This window comes from Theropithecus gelada, chromosome 16, assembly GCF_003255815.1.
Source record: "Theropithecus gelada isolate Dixy chromosome 16, Tgel_1.0, whole genome shotgun sequence".
NCBI classification, from domain to species: Eukaryota; Metazoa; Chordata; class Mammalia; order Primates; family Cercopithecidae; genus Theropithecus; species Theropithecus gelada.
Genome location: NC_037684.1, coordinates 9,683,912 through 9,703,164, shown reverse-complemented (window position 1 = coordinate 9,703,164; position 19,253 = coordinate 9,683,912). Strand labels below are relative to the sequence as shown.

The following is a 19,253-nucleotide window of genomic DNA, read 5'->3' as shown; positions in this document are numbered from 1 at the left end:
GGACTTGTCCAGGGGCATCTTGGTGTTCATTCCAGCCTCTTCCCCCAATTCCAGGCAGTGGGAGATCTCAGCAGCTGTCAGCTTATCAGAACCTAGGCTTGGGGGGGGGCCTCCTGTCTTGACAACAAATGGGTCACATGCCCCCAGCAACACAAATGCAGGCCTCTAGTCTTGGAATTCCCTGGGAAACTTGTTTTAAAGCAGCATTAATTCCATTTGCTTGGGAATATGCAGGCCCTGAGGCCAGGTCTGAGAGACTTTTGTAAGTTGAGAGATGATTGAGACATCCTGGGTAGTAAACTGATGAGAAGCTCTGCCGCATTCCTCTCGCCCTGGGTCCTGCTGGCTGGATGCCAACTGACAAGTCAGAAAAAGGCCCTGTGGCTCCGGCTACTGCCCCTGGGACCGTCTGCCTGGGGCCCCAGCAGGGGAACTGCCAGGAAAGACAGATTGGCTCCTCTGAGCACTCCCTGTCTGTAGAGATGCCTGGAGTCGCAGGGTGGTTTGGGGCTTGCTCAAATGGAGCCTCCAGGAGGTATATGATTCTCCCTTAAGTTACTCTTAATTTCATGTGGCTGAATCCCTGGGAGGGCTGGGGCAGTCAGAAAAGTTTTAATAGAGTGGTTATGAATGTTCTGTCCCTCTCTGGCTGGCTGTGTTTTCTCCTAGAATGTTAATTCTAGGGGGGAAAAAAAGTACATATCACAAATTTCATTTTGTGTAAATGTGAGTTTATTGACGAAGACACAAGGTCAAGCTTCCCCCAACCCCCCCCCCCCCCCAAAACAGGACCCAACAAGAACAGAGTAATGAGAAGCATTCTTAGGGCAACATTTCCCCCACCCCCCTCCCCATTTCTTTCCAGAGTCTCAAGCTTCACAACACAGACACACAGAGCAGGCTTGGGTGAGGACAGACACTCAGGGAATCTCTGACCAGCAAAAGAGTTCTGGGTGTTTGCTTCTCCTGCCCTTTGTATGATGCCAGCTGACATTACAAAGACACACTCAGGCAGAGGAGGGGGGATGCAGGGCAACCTCCACCCCACTCCCCTAATTTGGCCAAGTTTGGAATGAGCCGAGAGGGAAGCTGTGGTGGAGGCACCAGGTTCTGCCCCTCAGCAGAGGTCCTTTTACGGGAAGTAGAATTCCTCCCTAACTCTGCTCAGGGGTGTGACGGGAGGTGGCCTCCCCAAGGAGTGCAGAGTTCAGGGGTTGGCTCAGTCAGGTCAGCTGAGAATAGGAGCTGTTATCCATCACTGGTGGGGAGGCTGACAGAAGCCTTGTTTTGGGGGTTGAGGGACATATTCTGGTAGGAAATTGTGTTGTCTGCTTGCCCCGACACACTTTTCCTTCTGGAATGATAGTTTGCTTTGAGATGAGAACACTATTTGCAGTGTGAACCTTCTTCACTACTTGTATCCACTGACTCCAGGAATGAGTCCCAAGAAGGGAACTTTACCAACCTGCTTTTCCACCCCACACATCACCGACCTACCCACCTCCCACATACAATCCTATGGTTTCCTACTGCCATGTGCTTGAGGGGTGGTGTGCAAGGGATATATTTCCTCCCTCCCTCCCCAAATATTCTTCTCTTGGAGATTCTCAACGTTTAAGAAAGTGCTTTGGGGGACCACTCCCCACAAGCTTTGCAACTGGTATGAAGCAGGGTTATTTCAGACATGAAATAGGGGTGTGGGGTAGTTTTGCTCTTGTTTTCACGATTCCTCCTCTGAGTCCAGTGAGTTAGGTCTCAGTCCAACATGAGGCCCGTGGAGCCTGAAGTGCCCCAGATTTAAGCAGGGCATCTGAGAAGAACAGTCTTAGTCAAGGACCCTGAATACTGGGTGCCAGGCAATGCAACAAGTGCCCGCAGATCAAACAGTATAACACTGTTAAACAGGTTGGTATTTTGGGCATGAAGCATCCTTTGAAAAATCATATCCAATGTGTTAAGGGGGGTAGGGGGAAGATTTCATATCCCCCAGTCTTTTCAGAGATGACAGGAACTGCCTGAACCTCTGGGATGATCTTAATATGCCCTGCAGCCGAAGCATCATTAAGAAAGAGCAGATCAGAGAGCTGAAGGGATAAAGAGCATTTGCGACATCTCTAAGCTCACTTCATCTCTGCACTTATTCTGCTGGCCTCAAGAAGTGGGGCTCCGGGGACATATGGGAAACACCGGCTACGCCTTCATTCTGGCATCTGGCTTTACCTTCGAGTAATTCAAAAGATACTCAGCTGCCACCTGATGCCAATAAACGGGGCGTCAAAATCAATATGGAATATGTGAAGAGCCAAAAAGTAGGCACAGAAAAGGCAGGAGAAGGCATTAGGGGAAAACGACAAGAGATAGTCCTGTGGTGAAAACCACAATGACGAGGACTTAGGAGACTCAGTCTCCGCTCTGCTACTACACAGCTGACAGGCCTTGGCAGTGACCTTTGTGCCTTTTATCTTTCTCCTTTGTAGAAAAAGAGGGTTGGTAAGTTATTACTCTGTTTCAACTCTAAAAGTAGGATTTTAGATTTGAACTGGACCTGAGAAATGCAGGAGAGGGGGTGAGGGGACAGCATCTGGGTTCTTGTTCCCCATCTCTACTCAAATTCCTGAATTAGTGGGATTAGCAGGTTTGTTCAGGGGAAAGGAAAGGAGTAAGGTGTAACTTCTCTCAGCTTTGGTGCTGACAGGCTCTATAGTTTTTGCACCCTGAAACATCATTCAAGAAGATCACCGTTCCCAATTGCAGAGCAATCAAATGAGATTATGATATGGAATGGGGGAAACATGAAGGCTTGGCCAAGGAAAAGGAGTCTGGAGGGGGAAAAAAAAAAAAAGCAAACTGAAAATCCAAATGACCAGGGATAAGGCTATCACAGATAAGACAACCCCTCAAAAGCTAGGGCAGGTAACTGCATCTCTGCCTCCAGGACTGTGTGTTAATGACAGTCATTTCAATGCTTTCTACCGGTTGCACTACTCCCTTGGTTTCTCACATGTACAAAAGTATAAAACAATAAAGTGCAGTGTTTCAGTGACACTTTTCCTTGCTTTAATATTTGTTGTCTTTTTCTGCTTTTGAAATGAGCTCTCAATTACAAAATACCAAACTACACTCAAAAGAGGGTGTAGAAAAAGCCAGCCATTGGCACAGCATGGAGAAGCCCACAAGTAAGGACAGATAGCAGCAGCGGGTGGCAAGAGGTGGGAGGTGACTGAAGCAGTGGTTACAAATGTTCACAGGAAGCTAAAACTATCCAACAGGTTGTGCCCTAATGTTAGCACAGGCTAGACTAGTTACTACCTTGCTGGGTGGCCTCAGTGTGTTTGGGTTCAGATTCTACACAGCAATACAATTTCTTCCAGTTAAGAGTTCTTGGCTTGCACTGATCACAGCATGATTGAAGGGTACTGGACCAGTCTTGTTAGTTTTTCAAAATGCTGTCGTAGACCTGATAGATGTACTGAGAGACTTCAGGAGCTCTACACTTCAGTGACAGCTGTTAGGAGAAAAAGGAGATGGAAGATTAGCACAGAGGTTGGCATTAACTCTAAACGTATCCAAGCACTCAGTTCAAGAAAACTTTTGATACAGTGGGAGAGAAACTTCTATCACAAGAGTAGCCAAACAAAGAGATTATGTTAATAAGTACTGTGGGTTTTAGCATTTCAATTTAATCAATATCGAGTTGTGCTGTGCTTCTACCTCCATTCCATGTGGGTCTATAAGATTAGGAAATAATCCATACTAAAAACACCAAAGCCACTGACTGCAGAGGAACAGCTGCTCTAATGCTTTGCTAAGAGTTATAGAGATTATTATTAAATGAAAAGGGAAGGGCTAAAGCCCTTAACTTGTTGATGGTCATTTCAGCTGCCTTCCTCAGTTTCTCAGTCTGACAAGAGGATGGCTATATCTCAGTCCCAACTTCAGGAGGATGTACAATCAATCAAGTGAAATAAAACCATAAACTAGGTAGGTCCAAGGTATTAGTCCTTTCTGTATTATGAGAAGAGTATACACCCCTAAGAGGGAAGACAAGAACATGAAAAGACACTCACTTAGTGTAACCCAACCTTAATTCATGTCAACAGCTTAATCTTTTATTTTCTGCCTCTTTAGACAGGCAAATCAGACACCTCTGATACCCCTCTACCACCCTCTCTTCTTTTAGTCTAACGAATACCAAATTAAACATTAATATTAAAAAGATCTTAATGGTGAATATTGAGAATTTCACTTTGTGAGTCAGTAAGGACAAAATTTAAACCCAGATTTAGAATCCTAATTGTATTAGATTAGGCAGAATATTATTAACAATAACATAGGCATGCAAAATGCACTCTAGAACCAGCAAATTTAATAGCTATATATTTTATATTGCTGACATCATTCCTCTTGTTAATTAGGGCAGGTCAACAAAAATTGTCTTGAATTATGTAGCACCACGAGATTTTAGACTATTTTACCTCTTTATTCTCTTATTAGAGACTAAGGACAATTTAACATAGTGCAAAAGGTGAGACTATCTTTGAATAAAAGGTCAAGAAGATTTTGGTTAATCACGAATTTCCTAAAAACTAACAACCTAAAAAGTTAAAGTAAAATTTAAAATGCAAAAAAAAACCCCAAACCAAACAAAAGAACATCAGAAGATATTCTATTGATTTACAGCTTACAGTCTCCAAGGCATTCCCAAAACTGCTGCTTGGTATAAGTCAGGAAGACAATTCTGATAAATGTGAAAAAAAAAAGCAACTAACTTAAGAACTAACTTTCTATATATAGAAAACAGCTCCCTACTTTGGTCCAAGTTGCATCTTTAGGCATTTCCTTGACTTTCAAACTCCCTATTGAAGGAATTCTTTTTTTGAGACAGGGTCTTGCTCTGCCACCCAGGCTTGAATGCAGTGGCATGATCTCAGTACACTGCAACCTCCACCTCCCGGGTTCAAGCGATTCTCCTGCCTGAGCCTCATGAGTAGCTGGGATTACAGACGCATGCCACCACACCTGGCAATTTTTTTTTTTTTTTTGTATTTTTAGTAGAGACGGGGTTTTGCCATGTTGGCCAGGCGGGTCTCGAACTCTTGACCTCAGGTGATCCACCTGCCTTAGCCTCCCAAAGTGCTGGGACTATAGGCATGAGCCACTGTGCCCGGCCTGAAGCAATTCTTGTACCTCCTTCTCTACAGCCTTCTCTACTGCCAATGTTGTGGAAAATTCTAGTGGGAGAATATGTGGGTTCAGAAATGGAAGAGAAGAGGAATCTAAAAAGAGAAACAACAGCTTAAGAGAGTTAACTCCCAGACTAAAGAGAGGTAGTCCCCAAATACTCCCCCAAAATACTATCTTGTATTTTTCCACATCTTTGTAACAATACTTGAAGTTCCTCCAGCTGGAGGTTCATTTTTATGTTTACGACTAGTAAGGAAATGTTGCCTTCCTCAACAACGGCTCAAACTGCCAAGGCTGGCATTGGTGGGGAGTCATGGACTGACCAGACCCTAGGCCCTGGGCATTACAGCTGGTCTTTGGAGGATGGGGAATAAACTTCTGTCTCTGGACTCTTAATATCCACACCTCCCCACTCTGACCTCCATCCCAGCCTCTGACAAAGTGTCAAGTTTATTAAATACAGCTAGGACTCTGGGTCTCACTTTGTATGGCTCCTAGGGAGAAAGAGGCCTTCCCTGGGGCTTAACTTTCCAACTGCTAATTGCTTATGTGACATATCTTTAACATCAGCCACTCAGGAATCCAGTCCAAACTAGACACACGAAGGACAGAAGAGTCACCAGTCCTGCTTAATTAAAGTTAAGGGGCTACGCATCCACTTTTGGCATATGGTATGGACCATACACTGCTTCACGTGGGACAAGTTATCTTTCAGGTGAGGCTTACTTACTTACAGAGATATAGCCTCACCCTTATAGGAACAGGATAAACCTATCTTGTTAACAAAATACAATAAAAACTGGGGTTTGGGGAGAAGTGTTTTATTAACCCCTCTTAGGAGACTAAGGTACCATCAGTCTGTCATGCATTAGTGCTGGCTCAACCAGATTTCTTTCTTTTTTTTTTTTGAGACAGAGTCTCCCTTGTTGCCAAGGCTGGAGTGCAGTGGTGCGATCTCGGCTCACTACAAGCTCCACCTCCCGGGTTCATGCCATTCTCCTGCCTCAGCTTCCCGAGTAGCTGGGACTACAGGTGCCAGCCACCACGCCCAGCTAATTTTTTGTATTTTTAGTAGAGATGGGGTTTCACCGTGTTAGCCAGAATGGTCTTGATCTCCTGACCTAGTGACCCGCCCGCTTCGGCCTCCCAAAGTGCTGGGATTACAGGCATGAGCCACCGCGCCCGGCCTTCTTTCTTTCTTAATACTTAGCTCAGATCAGATTAATAGTGTAATAGGAACTTAGGGTGATGAAGGGAATGGATCAGAATGACTTTAGAGTCTGGGGTGCCACTTAGGGGAACAAATTAGACCTATTTGTCAAGTGCTATGATGGGAGATTTAGATGGTATTATGGGCAGAGAGAACCTAGTCACCAGATAGGATGAAGAATAGGAAAGGGAGCAAGGAAGTATAAACAAATTCATCATTTAAAAATATGGGATTGGAGGGGGCCGGGTGCAGTGGCTCATGCCTGCAATCCTACCACTTTGGGAGGCCGAGATGGGAGGATTGCTCGAGGCCAGGAGTTTGAGACAGCCTGCACAACATAGCGAGATCCCATCTCTCTCTCTATATATAATATACACACACACACACACACACACACATATATATATAAAATAAAAATATATGGGACAAAGGAAGGTGGGTGTGGCTAAACCATGAGGACAGAATCTATTTTTTTAAACTTTTATTTGCATTTATTCCATGCTGAATTTATTCCCAGGCTATACATTTGTGTTTTCTTCAATTTCTTCTGGGATATCTTTTTCTTCCCTGCAAGCCTCTCTTCTGGTTTAGGAACAATTTACTCTTTTTCAGTAAGGATTATTTCAATATGTGGCAGGGGAGTTTATGGTGGGTTAATGTGACATGAGCTCTGTAAGTTCAGCAACATATCCTGGGGCTTTGTTCACCTGGACATGCTCAATGACCAGAGAATCTGCATCTAAACCCTTAGGGTCAGTATTACTCTTTGCCTTTTTAAGCGTGTACAGCCCAAATGTAGCACTCTTTTTGGGCTACCTATCATCCTGTGCCCAGCCCCTCTGTTTGGCTTAGGCACACCTACCAACTCCATTATAATAATATGGAATGACACACATTGCTTCTATAAAGTGACATCTTTCAAGTACTTGGTGGCTATTTGGATATGCATACATTTGATGGCCTGGGCACTTCCACGGGTGTTCTTAAAGTGAACATGAAGATTTGAATCTCTTGCTTTGTATGATTTTAGAGGTTTTCTAGGCCAACTGAACAGAAATCATCTCAGGCCACTTACAGGAAGAGCTCACTGTATAATTTCTTTTAAAAAATATTTTTTAATAAAAATGGGGTCCCACTATGTTGACCAGGTTGGTCTTGAACTCCTGTCCTCAAGCGATCCTCCCATTACAGCCTTCCAAAGTGTTGGCATTACAGGCATGAGCCACCACACCCAGTCACTGTATAATTTCTCACAACTGCATATGACTTTACAATTACCTCAAAACTTTTGTTTAAAGGAGAAAATATTCTTCAAAGGGTGAATGGAGAAACTGTGGTACATGGATATAGTGAACTATTACTTGGTCATAAAAAAGAACAAGCTATGGATAAATGTAACAACTAGGAAGAATGTTATGAGTATTATGTGTGCAAAAAACAATCTTAACAGGTTACATGCTACATGTGTAATTTATACAACATTCTAAAAATGACACAATTATAGTAATGGAGAAAGGCTGCCAGGGGTTAGGGCTGGGGTGAGAGTCTGACCATAAAGGTATTTTTTTTGTGTGTGGTGACAGAACAAGTCTGTGTCTGGACTCTGGCAGCAGTTATCAAATTGATACATGTAATAAGAGTTCATAGTACCATACACTACCAATTTCCCACCCCCAAAAGTAATGTAAAAACTGGTGAAATGAGAATAATGTCTATAGTTAATTATTATATTGTAATAATATCTATTTCCTAGTTTTGAAAATGTAGCATAGGTGTGTAAGATGTTACTATTAATGGGGAAAACTGGTAAAAGAGATGTAGAAACTCTCCTGTTCCATTTAAAAAATTTGTTAAATCTTTAATTATTTCAAAATTAAACATTTTTTTAAATTTTAACAAACTATCTTTAGGACAGTGATACTAAGCAGCTCTTCTCAAAATCAAGAATATGGTGTTAAGAAGAGTGTCAAGAAACACCTGAATTCTAAACAAAACTCACCTACCAACAAATTACATGATCTTCAACTAGTCACTAATCATTCTTAGCCATGGTTTACTTATCTGCAACCTGGGAGTAATCATGCTTCTTTAACCTAGCTGAGATGGAAGATTATATATAATAAAATAATGGACAGTAAGCAAAAAGAAAAAAAGGAAAAAAAACCACACACACACACACACACCCATATACAAACTTTTGGCAAATTTTTAGAGAGTAAATGGAGTTATTCTCCCCTCAACCCTTTTTTTCTTCCAACTGAGACAAGGTCTCACTATGTTACCCAGGCTGGTCTTGAACTCATGGGCTCAGGTGATCCTCCTGCCTCAGTCTCTCCAGTAGCTGGGATTACAGGCATGTGCTAACTTGGTTTTATAGTAAAACTTGTCCCGCCAGAAACAGCACAGAGGGGTTTTCCTTTCTTGGGAAACTCAAGATAAATGACAGCGTATGTTACTCTTCAAAAAAGATGAGACTGGTGGGGGGTTGGGGAGAGGAGCACACATTTTATGAGGGAAGCCTAAAGTTTTTCAGCTCATAAGTGCTTGGGCAAAAGTCTAACCTGATAGGCCTCAGGAGCAAGCGTGCACACATACATACACACATACACACACAGACAACCCGCACTACTCCGACTTACTTCAAGGAAGGGAACTAGTGGGAAAAACACCAAGAATGTTCAGTTCTGGATGGTACTATTCCTTTGATATATGCTAGTGAAAACAGACTTAGCTGTCAAAATTAAGGAACGGGTCACAGACTTTTCTCAGCTAAATGACTAAAAGGCTCCCTTAAGCTACTGACTATTCAGCTTCCTCAGAATTAAATAGCTCCCTCTAAAACCCTCAAACACAACAGAGGAATAAGATATTTCTCCCATCCCAAGGGTTTTTTCTTTACTTTTCAAAATGCAGATGACAAGCAGCATCCTATTGGGAAATTGCATTTTACAATAGCAAACAAATGCCTAGTGCTTGGGTATCAATCTTTGCTGTTTAACAAAGCAACTGCTTCTGCCTTATTATTGCCACAATTTTTACTTTAGTTCAGTGTGATACTGAAGGAAGTTTCCCAAACTAAAGTCCCTCTATGCGCTTCCAAAGGTGTGTTCCATTTTGCCTTACCTTTAATAACAAGTATTTCAGGTCATACAATGCTGCTGAAAAAAGTTCATGTGTTAATGACTCTGATAGCCTTAGGTCATGAACTCCAACAGCAAGAAAGGTCTTCTTGACAATAGCTATGTAAACAATCCTCTCGGCAGCTTGTTATAGTACCACATGCACATATACACTAGATTCATATTAACTGATATTGAGGATGAAGATGCCAAGCTTTGTGAGCAGCTCTGTATACACCAGAGGGGAGGGATGGATTTGAGGCACTTGCCAGAGGTACCATCCCTGTTGGATGGGGCAGACACTGCAGAGAGGAGGTCTTCCATTGAGGCAAATGGAAGCTTCTTCACTGACTACTTATTTTGTATATCTCGGGTTTGAAGCACCTCCTCCAGGTCTTTCTAGGGTACTAAGTAAAAATGAAAGGGCTCTCACCTCCCACTTCTAATCCATCTTACCCATTCTGAGAAAGGCCTTACCGTATAATTGGGGTTTCCTGGCTGGATACGTAGCTCAGCCAAAATCCAAATGCCATTAGTGAGCTTCAGGGATTGGTACAGCATGTCCTGCCCTTCCACATTCCTCTTGGCAATAGTATAAACATTGTTGTTTTGCAACTTGCTGGAAACAGTGTCTAGAAATACAGATTCAAAATCCAACACCTTCAGTTAAAATCTCAAACAAATGTATACTCTATTCTCACATCCTTACGAGCCACGTGTGTTCAGTTCCCTGACAAGTACTGTCACAGGGACATGTGTACATTTCAGAAGCCATTCTCCCACACAATAGCAAAAAGTGAAGAACAGGTTCATGAATTGTCTGCCTATCAGATTCCAGGACTGAACACAGAATAAGGTACACCTATGGATTAGTGCGAGTTACCTTTGGAGACTATGAAATTGGTGGGCCTAAGGAGTTGGCAATCTCAAATTAGGTGCTAGACAGGTAAAGAAGGCTCTGAAGAGGACAAAGACAGAAATGAGTGTGTGGGTAAGCCATAGTGACTGTCATGTTGGTATTTGTTTCTGGATGCTGGCTCCAGATCAACGGGGACACACAGACTGATGACCACATCCACAGCGCTACTTCCCAAGTCACTACTACTTCATTGTGAGCCACTCGGGCCTCAACTGCCAGGATCTGGAAGGGCCCAGAGCTGCAGAATTCAACTGCAAATCAAATTTATTAACCTAGATGTTTAAGATTTTTTTTTTTCCTCAAAGCAGGCAAAAATGATTTCTTAAGCCTTTAGGGAATACTATGCCTTGAAAATAATAACAGAACAAACTGTCTCAACCACAAATTTTGAGAAAGACTGAAGCTGTGCAAAGGTGACTGCTGCTAGATCCTAAGATCCCAGCTGCTGCTGGTCATGACAGAAGTTTTCATAGTCACCAACTCAGGGTAAGAATGGGTTGGTGTTTTGGCTCTTCCTCATGACTATAGCTTCAAAAAGACATAACATTCCAGAATTAAAGGTTATTTCTCTCTTTATGAGATGTTGCTGTTATCAGAGAAACTTTAAGAATAGAGATGACAAGCACTGCTTCTTTGTTGACTGTTTATTATATTCATTTCTGAAGACAGCATTCAAATTACTCATGCCTACTTCAAGAACTAAATGCTCCCCACATAAAAATCTGTCATATTCTATTGTGCACTCTGGGAAAAGGTTGCCATGATGGATGGTCTTTCTACCCTTCTGAACAGTAAGCTCTCTGAACAAAGGGATCCTGCAGTTTTTCATCACTGTGTTTCCCACGTTATCTGCGATACAACAGGTACCTCTCATCACTATCTGCTCTGATAGGTGTTGGAGATGCCAATATTTACATAATACCATAGACATAGATGTGAACTACTTTTGCAGGTAGCTCTCACCCTGGTGTCTTTCTCCCACATTCAAACCACTGACAGCTCAGGAGAGGAGGCACTAAGACTCCTTTCATGAGACGTTTTTAACACACTTAGTTATTACTTAGCTTTTCCTCTTTTATTTCCAAGGTTTTCATTAACACCAAGCAGAGTAGTCAAGAAATGGCTCTATTTGAGGAGTCAAAAAATGTATCTCAGGGTACTTACATGCAATATTGCTGGAAGAAGGGGCCTTAATATGCCCTTTTAATCACCTAATGGGGGATGAGGCAGTTCTGGCTGCCATCCTGGTTCCCACAATGAAGGGCTCTTGCAGCTTTGACTGGGTTGCTAGGCAACATCATCAGCTAGGGTTTGGCTAATGCCTTTTGACACGATTGTCTTGAACACAGAGGGGCTTGCTTTAAGTTGTAAAAATCATTCCTAACTTTCCAGGCCTTTGCTCATTTCCCAGGAAACCCAAACACACACAAAGTAGGAGCCTTTGTTGAACAGCCACCTTGCTGCACAGGCACAAATACATTCTAGCGTATATATGTGGCAAGGGCCAGACTCCTACAGAAATAATTATGAAATAATCTCAATTATTTCACCACCTAAGAGATGACAGGCTAAGAAACTCTCTCTCACTCACTCACTCACTCTCACTCTTCTAGAATTAGAAAACATGGCAAACAGCCAGGAAGAATAAGCAAGTTGAACTGATGTAACTTTAATACATTTGGAAGCATTCTGGCCAGCAACCTAGCTCTGTTCCTAATGAATGACTGCACTGTGATTTTTATCGGAAGGCTAGAGGGTTCCATAACATTAGTATGTGTGATTTGATTTTTATATATTTTAGGTATTAGGTTTCAGTTTGAAGATTTACAGATTGCAGAATGATCAGATTTTGCTAAATGTATGATTAAGAATGGCAAGGGAAGCCAGATATAAGGAGGCTTCCTGGTCAGACAGGGATATAATTCTTGACAAGATATTACAGTTTTTAATTTTTTAAAACACATTTTGAACTTCTGGGAAACATGACGGAATCTTATAGTTGTGAGACTTCGAGAATGAGCATGTAATGTAATGTTGTTTCAGTGTGTGCTTAAGATATCATCTTAGGCATAAGACACTGAGATTTATCCCAAAGCACAGAATAAAAAAAGATGGTCAAATAGAGTTACACTTCCTTCAAGATATGATTTCTTTTCTTTTTCCTTCCTTGCTTTCTCTCTCTCTCGACAGGGTCTTTCTTTGATGCCCAGACTGGAGTGCAGTGGCATGATCACGGCTCACTGCAGTCTCGACCTCCCAGGCTCACATCATCCTCCTGCCTCAGGCTCCCAAAGTGTGGGATTACAGGTGTGAGCCACTCAGTCCAGCCAAGATAAGATTTCTTATGGTTCTTTTGTATCCTTCCATAAATTTGGCATTTTGAATCTGGGGTCTGAACTCTTAGAAGGTATGGATGTGATCTTCCTTCCTTTATCTTTCTACTTTAGTTAAGGTCACACATCCTCTGACAGCAATAAGGGTGAAGGAGGTACTCATATTAGAGAGTGGGAATGGGGGAATTTACATCTGTGGACCTGCTGTGGTATTTATTAGCAAGTTCAAAACCACTATGATTGCTGAAAAGAGTGCTTTTTACCATTTAAGCAACCAAATTATAATTAGGTGCTAGCTGGAAGTGTTTCCATTTTTGAAATATTCCAAAGGATGGGGAAAGCCACAACAAAACAATGAAACAGAATTCACCCTTACCTAGCCCCCAGGCTGGAACAAATATTGGTCTCTCATTACAGTACCTAACTAATGAAAACAGATACATTAAGTCTCTGAGCTTTTCTTAATATTATAAACACTTAATTTAAAAAACAGATTTGTAGAACTGTTTGTTACAAAGATTCCTTTCCAGATATGGCTGGAGAGGCAACTACTTCTTGTGCACTTAAGACAGTAGTCCCAGATACCTATTAACCCCAAATGTAGCTGTAATGGTAAGATGTAAAACAGATTCATACAGATCTCCCAACATCCACAGAAATGATCAGTGCTAGAAAGGAGAGAGTTCTGTCAGCAGCTTTCTGATCTAACATTTTCTAGTACTTAAACAATTAGTGGTATCATAAGCACTCCCATCATATACTTTTCTCTTAAGATCTGATTAATTATTAAGACTTGGGAAGACGGTCCATTTCTTTATTCTCTAGAAAGACATGAAAGAGTAAAGTAAAGCTCAGTGCTAAGTTGGTAAGTCCTTTAAGCCTGTGACTTCCTGTAGCCCTCAGAGTGTTAGTTCCATCTGTCAAATGTCTATGCTAGCACAGAAAAGCTATTTAAAGTGTTGGTGCTATTGTGATTAGGGCAGATCAGCTGGAAAGGATGGTATTTTTAGCTCTCAGCTAGACCCAGGGTGTTAAATCAGAAGGCACTAAACCCGAAAATGTTCACGTTAATAGAGCCCTTGAGACTGGAAGGAAATCTAAAGGCCAGGGCACTCCAGACCTGGGGGTGGACTCAAAGGAAGAGCTGGAAAGGATGAGTTGCAGGAAGTGGTCTTGCAAGACTAGCTGTGATTTAGTGTGGGAAAATGATGGACTCCTGGAGAAAATGAAATGGCTGTTTTCCCGTTTCATGTGCGGCATGGCCACAGAGCAATGTATCACTGGAATCTGATTCACTGGTATTTGGAGCACCTACAGCATGGAGCGACTGGCGTGAGGCCATGACAGAATTGATCAAAACTGAATTTGCTCTGAGAAACAACATCAAAGGGCACAGCCCCACTAGGAGAAATGCCAGACACTTCCTCTTTGATAAGATCACAAAAACATGCTGAGGTGCAATAAGAGTTCAAAACTCCAGTCTAAAAGCAGGAGGATTTTTTCATTCTGTTACTTTGACACACCAAAGTCATCAGTCACCCAAACTTCTATTTTCTTTTTTGAACAACCATGTCCCTTTCATACTGAACATGTCTGAAACCAAACCTGCTTTCCAATCACTCTGGTTTATCTTTGCTCTCTCTCAGAGAGTGTTTTCCAGATCATGTTCAAGGAACACTGGTGGTCCACATGATGTTACTAATAAGCATTTTGTGATTTTAAATTCCAAGGCCAAATAAGTTCAGTTAACACACTGAGTTAAATAGGTTTCTTCAATATAGCACTTCTCAGAACTTTTAGTCTGCTAACGTGCAATGGCAATTTCTAGGTGAAGCCTAGCATATGCTGTATATTTCAACTTTCATTGATAACAAAACCCTTTTCCTTTTCTTTTCTTTTTTTGAGATGGAGTCTCGCTCTGTTGCCCAAGCTGGAGTGCAGTGGCACAATCTCGGCTCACTGCAACCTCCGCCTCCTGGATTCAAGCCAATTCTCCTGCCTCAGCCTCCCAAGTAGCTGGGACTACAGGCGCCCACCACCACACCTGGCTAATTTTTTGTATTTTTAGTAGAGATGGGGTTTCACCGTGTTAGCCAGGATGGTCTCGATCTCCTGAGCTCGTGATCCGCCTGCCTCGGCCTCCCAAAGTGCTGGGATTACAGGTGTGAGCCACCACGCCCAGCCCAAAACCCTTTTCCTTAAGGGAAAAGTGTTCTGAGGAACATACTATTTGAAATGTTGCCATTGAACCAAGTCCCACAAAGGTGAATATAACCAGGGGCCTGGTCTCTTCCTAGCTGGGTACAGAGGTGGCTCCTCTAACAGGATCCACCAGTGAGCCTCAAAGTGAGGGACAGATGACACTGTCATCTTCTTCAAATATGGCACAAAATGAAAAAAATCAATTATTGAATTAACTTGAAACAATTATTATGATGGAAATTACAGAAGACCATGCTTCAAACACCTCTCCAAGAGCTCCAGAGGCATGAAACAATTATTATCAGAGGCAAACATCTGCCTGAAGTTTCTATATGCAAAGATGCCTGTCTGAATGTCTTTTGAGGGTTCCAGGAGGGCTTCAGTCTCCTGAATGTCTCAGAGAGGGCCTACAGGAACATCAAGTTTAAAAGGTATCACAGGAAGAAGCTGATCACTACGATGTTGGGTTTCAAAAGGCCTAAAAGATTCATCTGAACACGGAAGATGAATATTACATAGAGCCATAAAAAACTAAAATTAAAAACAAAAAGCTGGGCTGGGTGCAGTGGCTCACGCCTGTAATCCCAGCACTTTGGGAGGCCAAGGCGGGTGGATCACGAGGTCAGGAGATCAAGATCATCCTGGCTAACAGGGTGAAACCCCATCTCCACTTAAAAAAAAAAACAAAAAAAATTAGCTGGGCGTGGTGGCGGGCGCCTGTAGTCCCAGCTACTCCGGAGGCTGAGGCAGGAGAATGGCGTGAACCCAGGAGGTGGAGATTGCAGTGAGCCGAGAGCGTGCCACTGCATTCCAGCCTGGGCGACAGAGCGACGCTCCGTCTCAGGGGCGGGAGGAGGTGGGGGAATCTGGAATGAGAAGGCATTATTATTATTATTACTATTATTATTATTATTATTTGCTTTCTGTAGTGCCGTGTTGCCTCCTTCCCCCAGCGCTATGCTCCAGCTGCAATGGGAGGACGGCAGTGTGCTGCAAATCCCTTATGAGAACCACCAATGTATGCAGGAGTAAATGAGGGGTAAATGAGGAAAGAGGAGGTACCGACCAAGCACCAAGGCTCACTTTCATTCAAACTCACAAAGCCTAGTACTAACCTCAAAAGAGAGAGAAAGAAAAAGCTCTAAAGAGAAAGAGAGCAACAGTGAAACAAAGGCAGGACTCTGAATAACTTAGGGCTCCTTTCATTCCTGAGAAATCCTTGAGAGAAACACAGCCCAAGGGACTAACAGCTGCTATTGTTTCTCTTCTTGGGATACCCCTTTCATGTTCCTTTACAGTAATAAAGTTAACTACGAAAGAGTACAGAGCTTTTTAATGGTGATTAAAGAGGTTAGTATCATCATATGAAAGCTGGCACAGGGCAGTGTAGTAAAAGGTTACCAACTAGGCTTTTTTTTTCTTTTAGAGAGACAGGGTCTCACTATGTTGTCCAGGCTGGTCTTGAACTGGACTCAAGAGATCCTTCCGTCTTGGCCTCCCAAAGTGCTGGGATTACTGGTATGAAACACCATGCTTGGCCCAACAAGGCTTTCACTAACTATGATACATTATTTAATTATAAACACAGGGTTCTAAGTACAGAATCTCAGAAAGAAAGTTAACCTTCCTCCAATACCAAAAATTGATATAAAAGAAGAAATGGTCCTTTCAATTACTAGGGGAGTGCATGATCTCAAATGCCACTTCAGTTTTTGATTATTAGGATGTTTAAGTAACAGAACTAACACATCTTTAGTGAAGAACTGGGTAGATGGGTCGATTCTAGCTTGTTTCTTAAATCTGTTAGCTTGTAAGTAATCTAGTACCTACATCAAAACATACCTACATCAAATATACCTTTTTAAACAGAGGTTTCCAAAGTAATGTATCTACCATATACACCCACTAGAAACATAGTAGATACAGGGGAGGATAAAAGGGTAGGCAAAAGAAAGATTAAAATTTCAAATATCTAATTTGATTTACTAAGATGAAAATGAAATTTAGAGTATATTACTCACCAGCATTTAAATGACATTCTTTAATCTGAAATTGAAGTTCATTTTCATTGGGAATATCCTTCCATGTTGCAAGGAAGACCTGGCGCTCTGTATGGGGAAGCAGAGGGGAAGGATGGATGTGCATAATCTGTCAGTATTCTGATTTTTGATGCCTTGCATCATATTTTCCTTTGTCATGCTGGCCCTTGCAATATAGCTAGCAGCAGGCTAGGACTGGAGCCAACGCTGAGTTCTGCAAAAGTGCTATATTTCAGATCAATTAATCCCTCATCAATAACACTAGGACACACTGGAAAAGAGTCTACATCTAGGGTTTCATTTTGGCTCGTTTTCCTATTTTGGTGACTTATGACCTTTCTGAGCCTTAATTTCTTTATCTATAATTACATCTGTCCTGCCTACTCCAAGAGCTATTGTGAGAATCAAATCAATTAAGTGCCAACATAGTTTAATATGCACCAATATAAGCCAGTTTTATTAGATTGTGGTTCATAAATAAGGGAAGAGAGAAATGTCAATAGGCACGTCGGGAGTTCTGATGGTTTATTACAAATTACTGAATTCTTAGCTTGAGGCAGTATGAACTTAGTACAGAGTAAAGTGCTAAATTTACATGTATTATCTCATGAAATAATTATAAAAATTATTTGCACTGCAAATTTGGAAATGGAAGTTCCAAAAAGTATATCACTTTGACCAGTCACATAGCAAATAAACGGCAGAGCTGAGACTCGAATCCATATTTACCTGGTCCCCAAACCTCTTACTCTGTATCCTGGGGTGACTGGATTATTCAGATATTGGGCACTGTGATTTAGAGACCAATGGCAGAGCAAGAACGATTGTGACACAGAAGAATAAATAATAAACAATTATTAAGAGCTTTAGAATATCCTTACTCCATTTTTTAACCTCAAAATAACTAAAAACTTCTGGGGCTATGCTTTGACTGACACGCAGAGGAAGGGCAAAGGTATATTCAGCAGGATAGGCAGGAACGTACTTACCCATTTTGCCATCTTCTACAAAAAGTACATTGAGTGGGATGAGGCAGCTGAAGTAGAAGACATCGATATTGTTTTTCACAGCCACCTGCCAGGAAAGCAACAAGGTAAAATGAGGACATCGCAGGGAGCCAGGTAGGAGGAAAAGAACAGCGTTGTGTCTAGAAATATGCATCCCTATTTCCTTTCTCTTTCGGTCAGTGCAGGTCTCCCCAAATCAAGACAAACTGGCCCATATAATGCAAAGTACACCCTTATTTACTCCATTGTCATAGAACTGTGACAACCTGCAACTCTACCTCCTTCTAGAAGGCCTGTCTTCAAGGCACAACTTGTATACCAGGAATAATCAAGTCTGTGATTTTTTTTCTCTATGATTAATAGAAGCTGCTACCACTTACTAAGTTACCTATTAATGATATTATTTCTAATTCACATTACAATGATCTCAAACAAAGCAGATATCATTCCTCTCTCATTTCACAGGTAACGAAACTGAGCTTTAGAAAGACTAACATCCAGAGTCACGTATGTGGTACACAGAATTAGGATTCAAACAGAAATTTGATGCTAAACCTTGATTTTTATTTCTCCCCACAATAACTAGTGCCATACTACCTCTTATTTTTTATTTTTTAAAACATCAGTTTTAAAGTTGTTTCTTTTGTAAAACCTTATTTCCCAGGTCTTATGGTTGGAAAAAGCTTGTTGGGCTCAACATTGGTAAACCTGATGACTATAAGAATAAAAAACCTCTAAGCAAGCAAATAAATGAATTTTCTTCTCACAATACAAACTTCTTGACTATGATTCTACCATAGCCTACTTAATTCAGAGCATGCTGTTTTTTAAAAAGCTACAGGAAGTACTTTTATTGAGGGCAACGCTGATTGGTATATACATTCAGGAACAGGCAGATTGCAAAGCAGCAGATTATAAGGCCCTTATACTGTAAGAGGGAGTAGGAGGAGACTTGCTCTAAGTCACCACCTCCTACTGTTTTCTGTCACTAATGACTTTCCTAGCTATGCTCTTAGCGCTGTAGGAAAACATTTATCTGAGCAAGTTCTATGATCAGTAACTATACCTGTTTCTCTCTCATTTTGCTCTAAAAACAAAGTTAAAAAGTGCTTGTCTAGTACACTATTCTCACTCTCTGCCTTTTATGGCAAATGTCTACACTTCAACAACATACTGACCTCTTAAAACTGTGGCTACGAGAGCCAAATAGCCTCTTTCTCAAGTACTTCCAGTCCTTCTA

General features: G+C 41.7%; 1 protein-coding gene across 7 annotated transcripts in view; it reads right to left on the bottom strand.

Moving 5' to 3' along the window:
* Positions 1–714: 714 nt before the first annotated feature.
* AP2B1 (adaptor related protein complex 2 subunit beta 1) overlaps positions 715–19,253 on the bottom strand; it is a 138,452-nt gene continuing 119,913 nt past the window's right edge. For 3 of the 7 annotated variants that reach the window (XM_025362428.1, XM_025362431.1, XM_025362426.1), the window contains 4 exons: positions 17,996–18,080; positions 16,989–17,075; positions 9,991–10,145; positions 715–3,505 (listed from right to left, as the gene is read on the bottom strand). In XM_025362428.1, coding sequence (XP_025218213.1) covers positions 3,431–3,505; positions 9,991–10,145; positions 16,989–17,075; positions 17,996–18,080 — 402 coding nt within the window. In that variant the 3' untranslated portion in view covers positions 715–3,430. The remainder of the gene's footprint in view (positions 3,506–9,990; positions 10,146–16,988; positions 17,076–17,995; positions 18,081–19,253) is intronic. The other 4 variants (XM_025362427.1, XM_025362430.1, XM_025362432.1 and 1 more) reach the window with 2 other exon arrangements.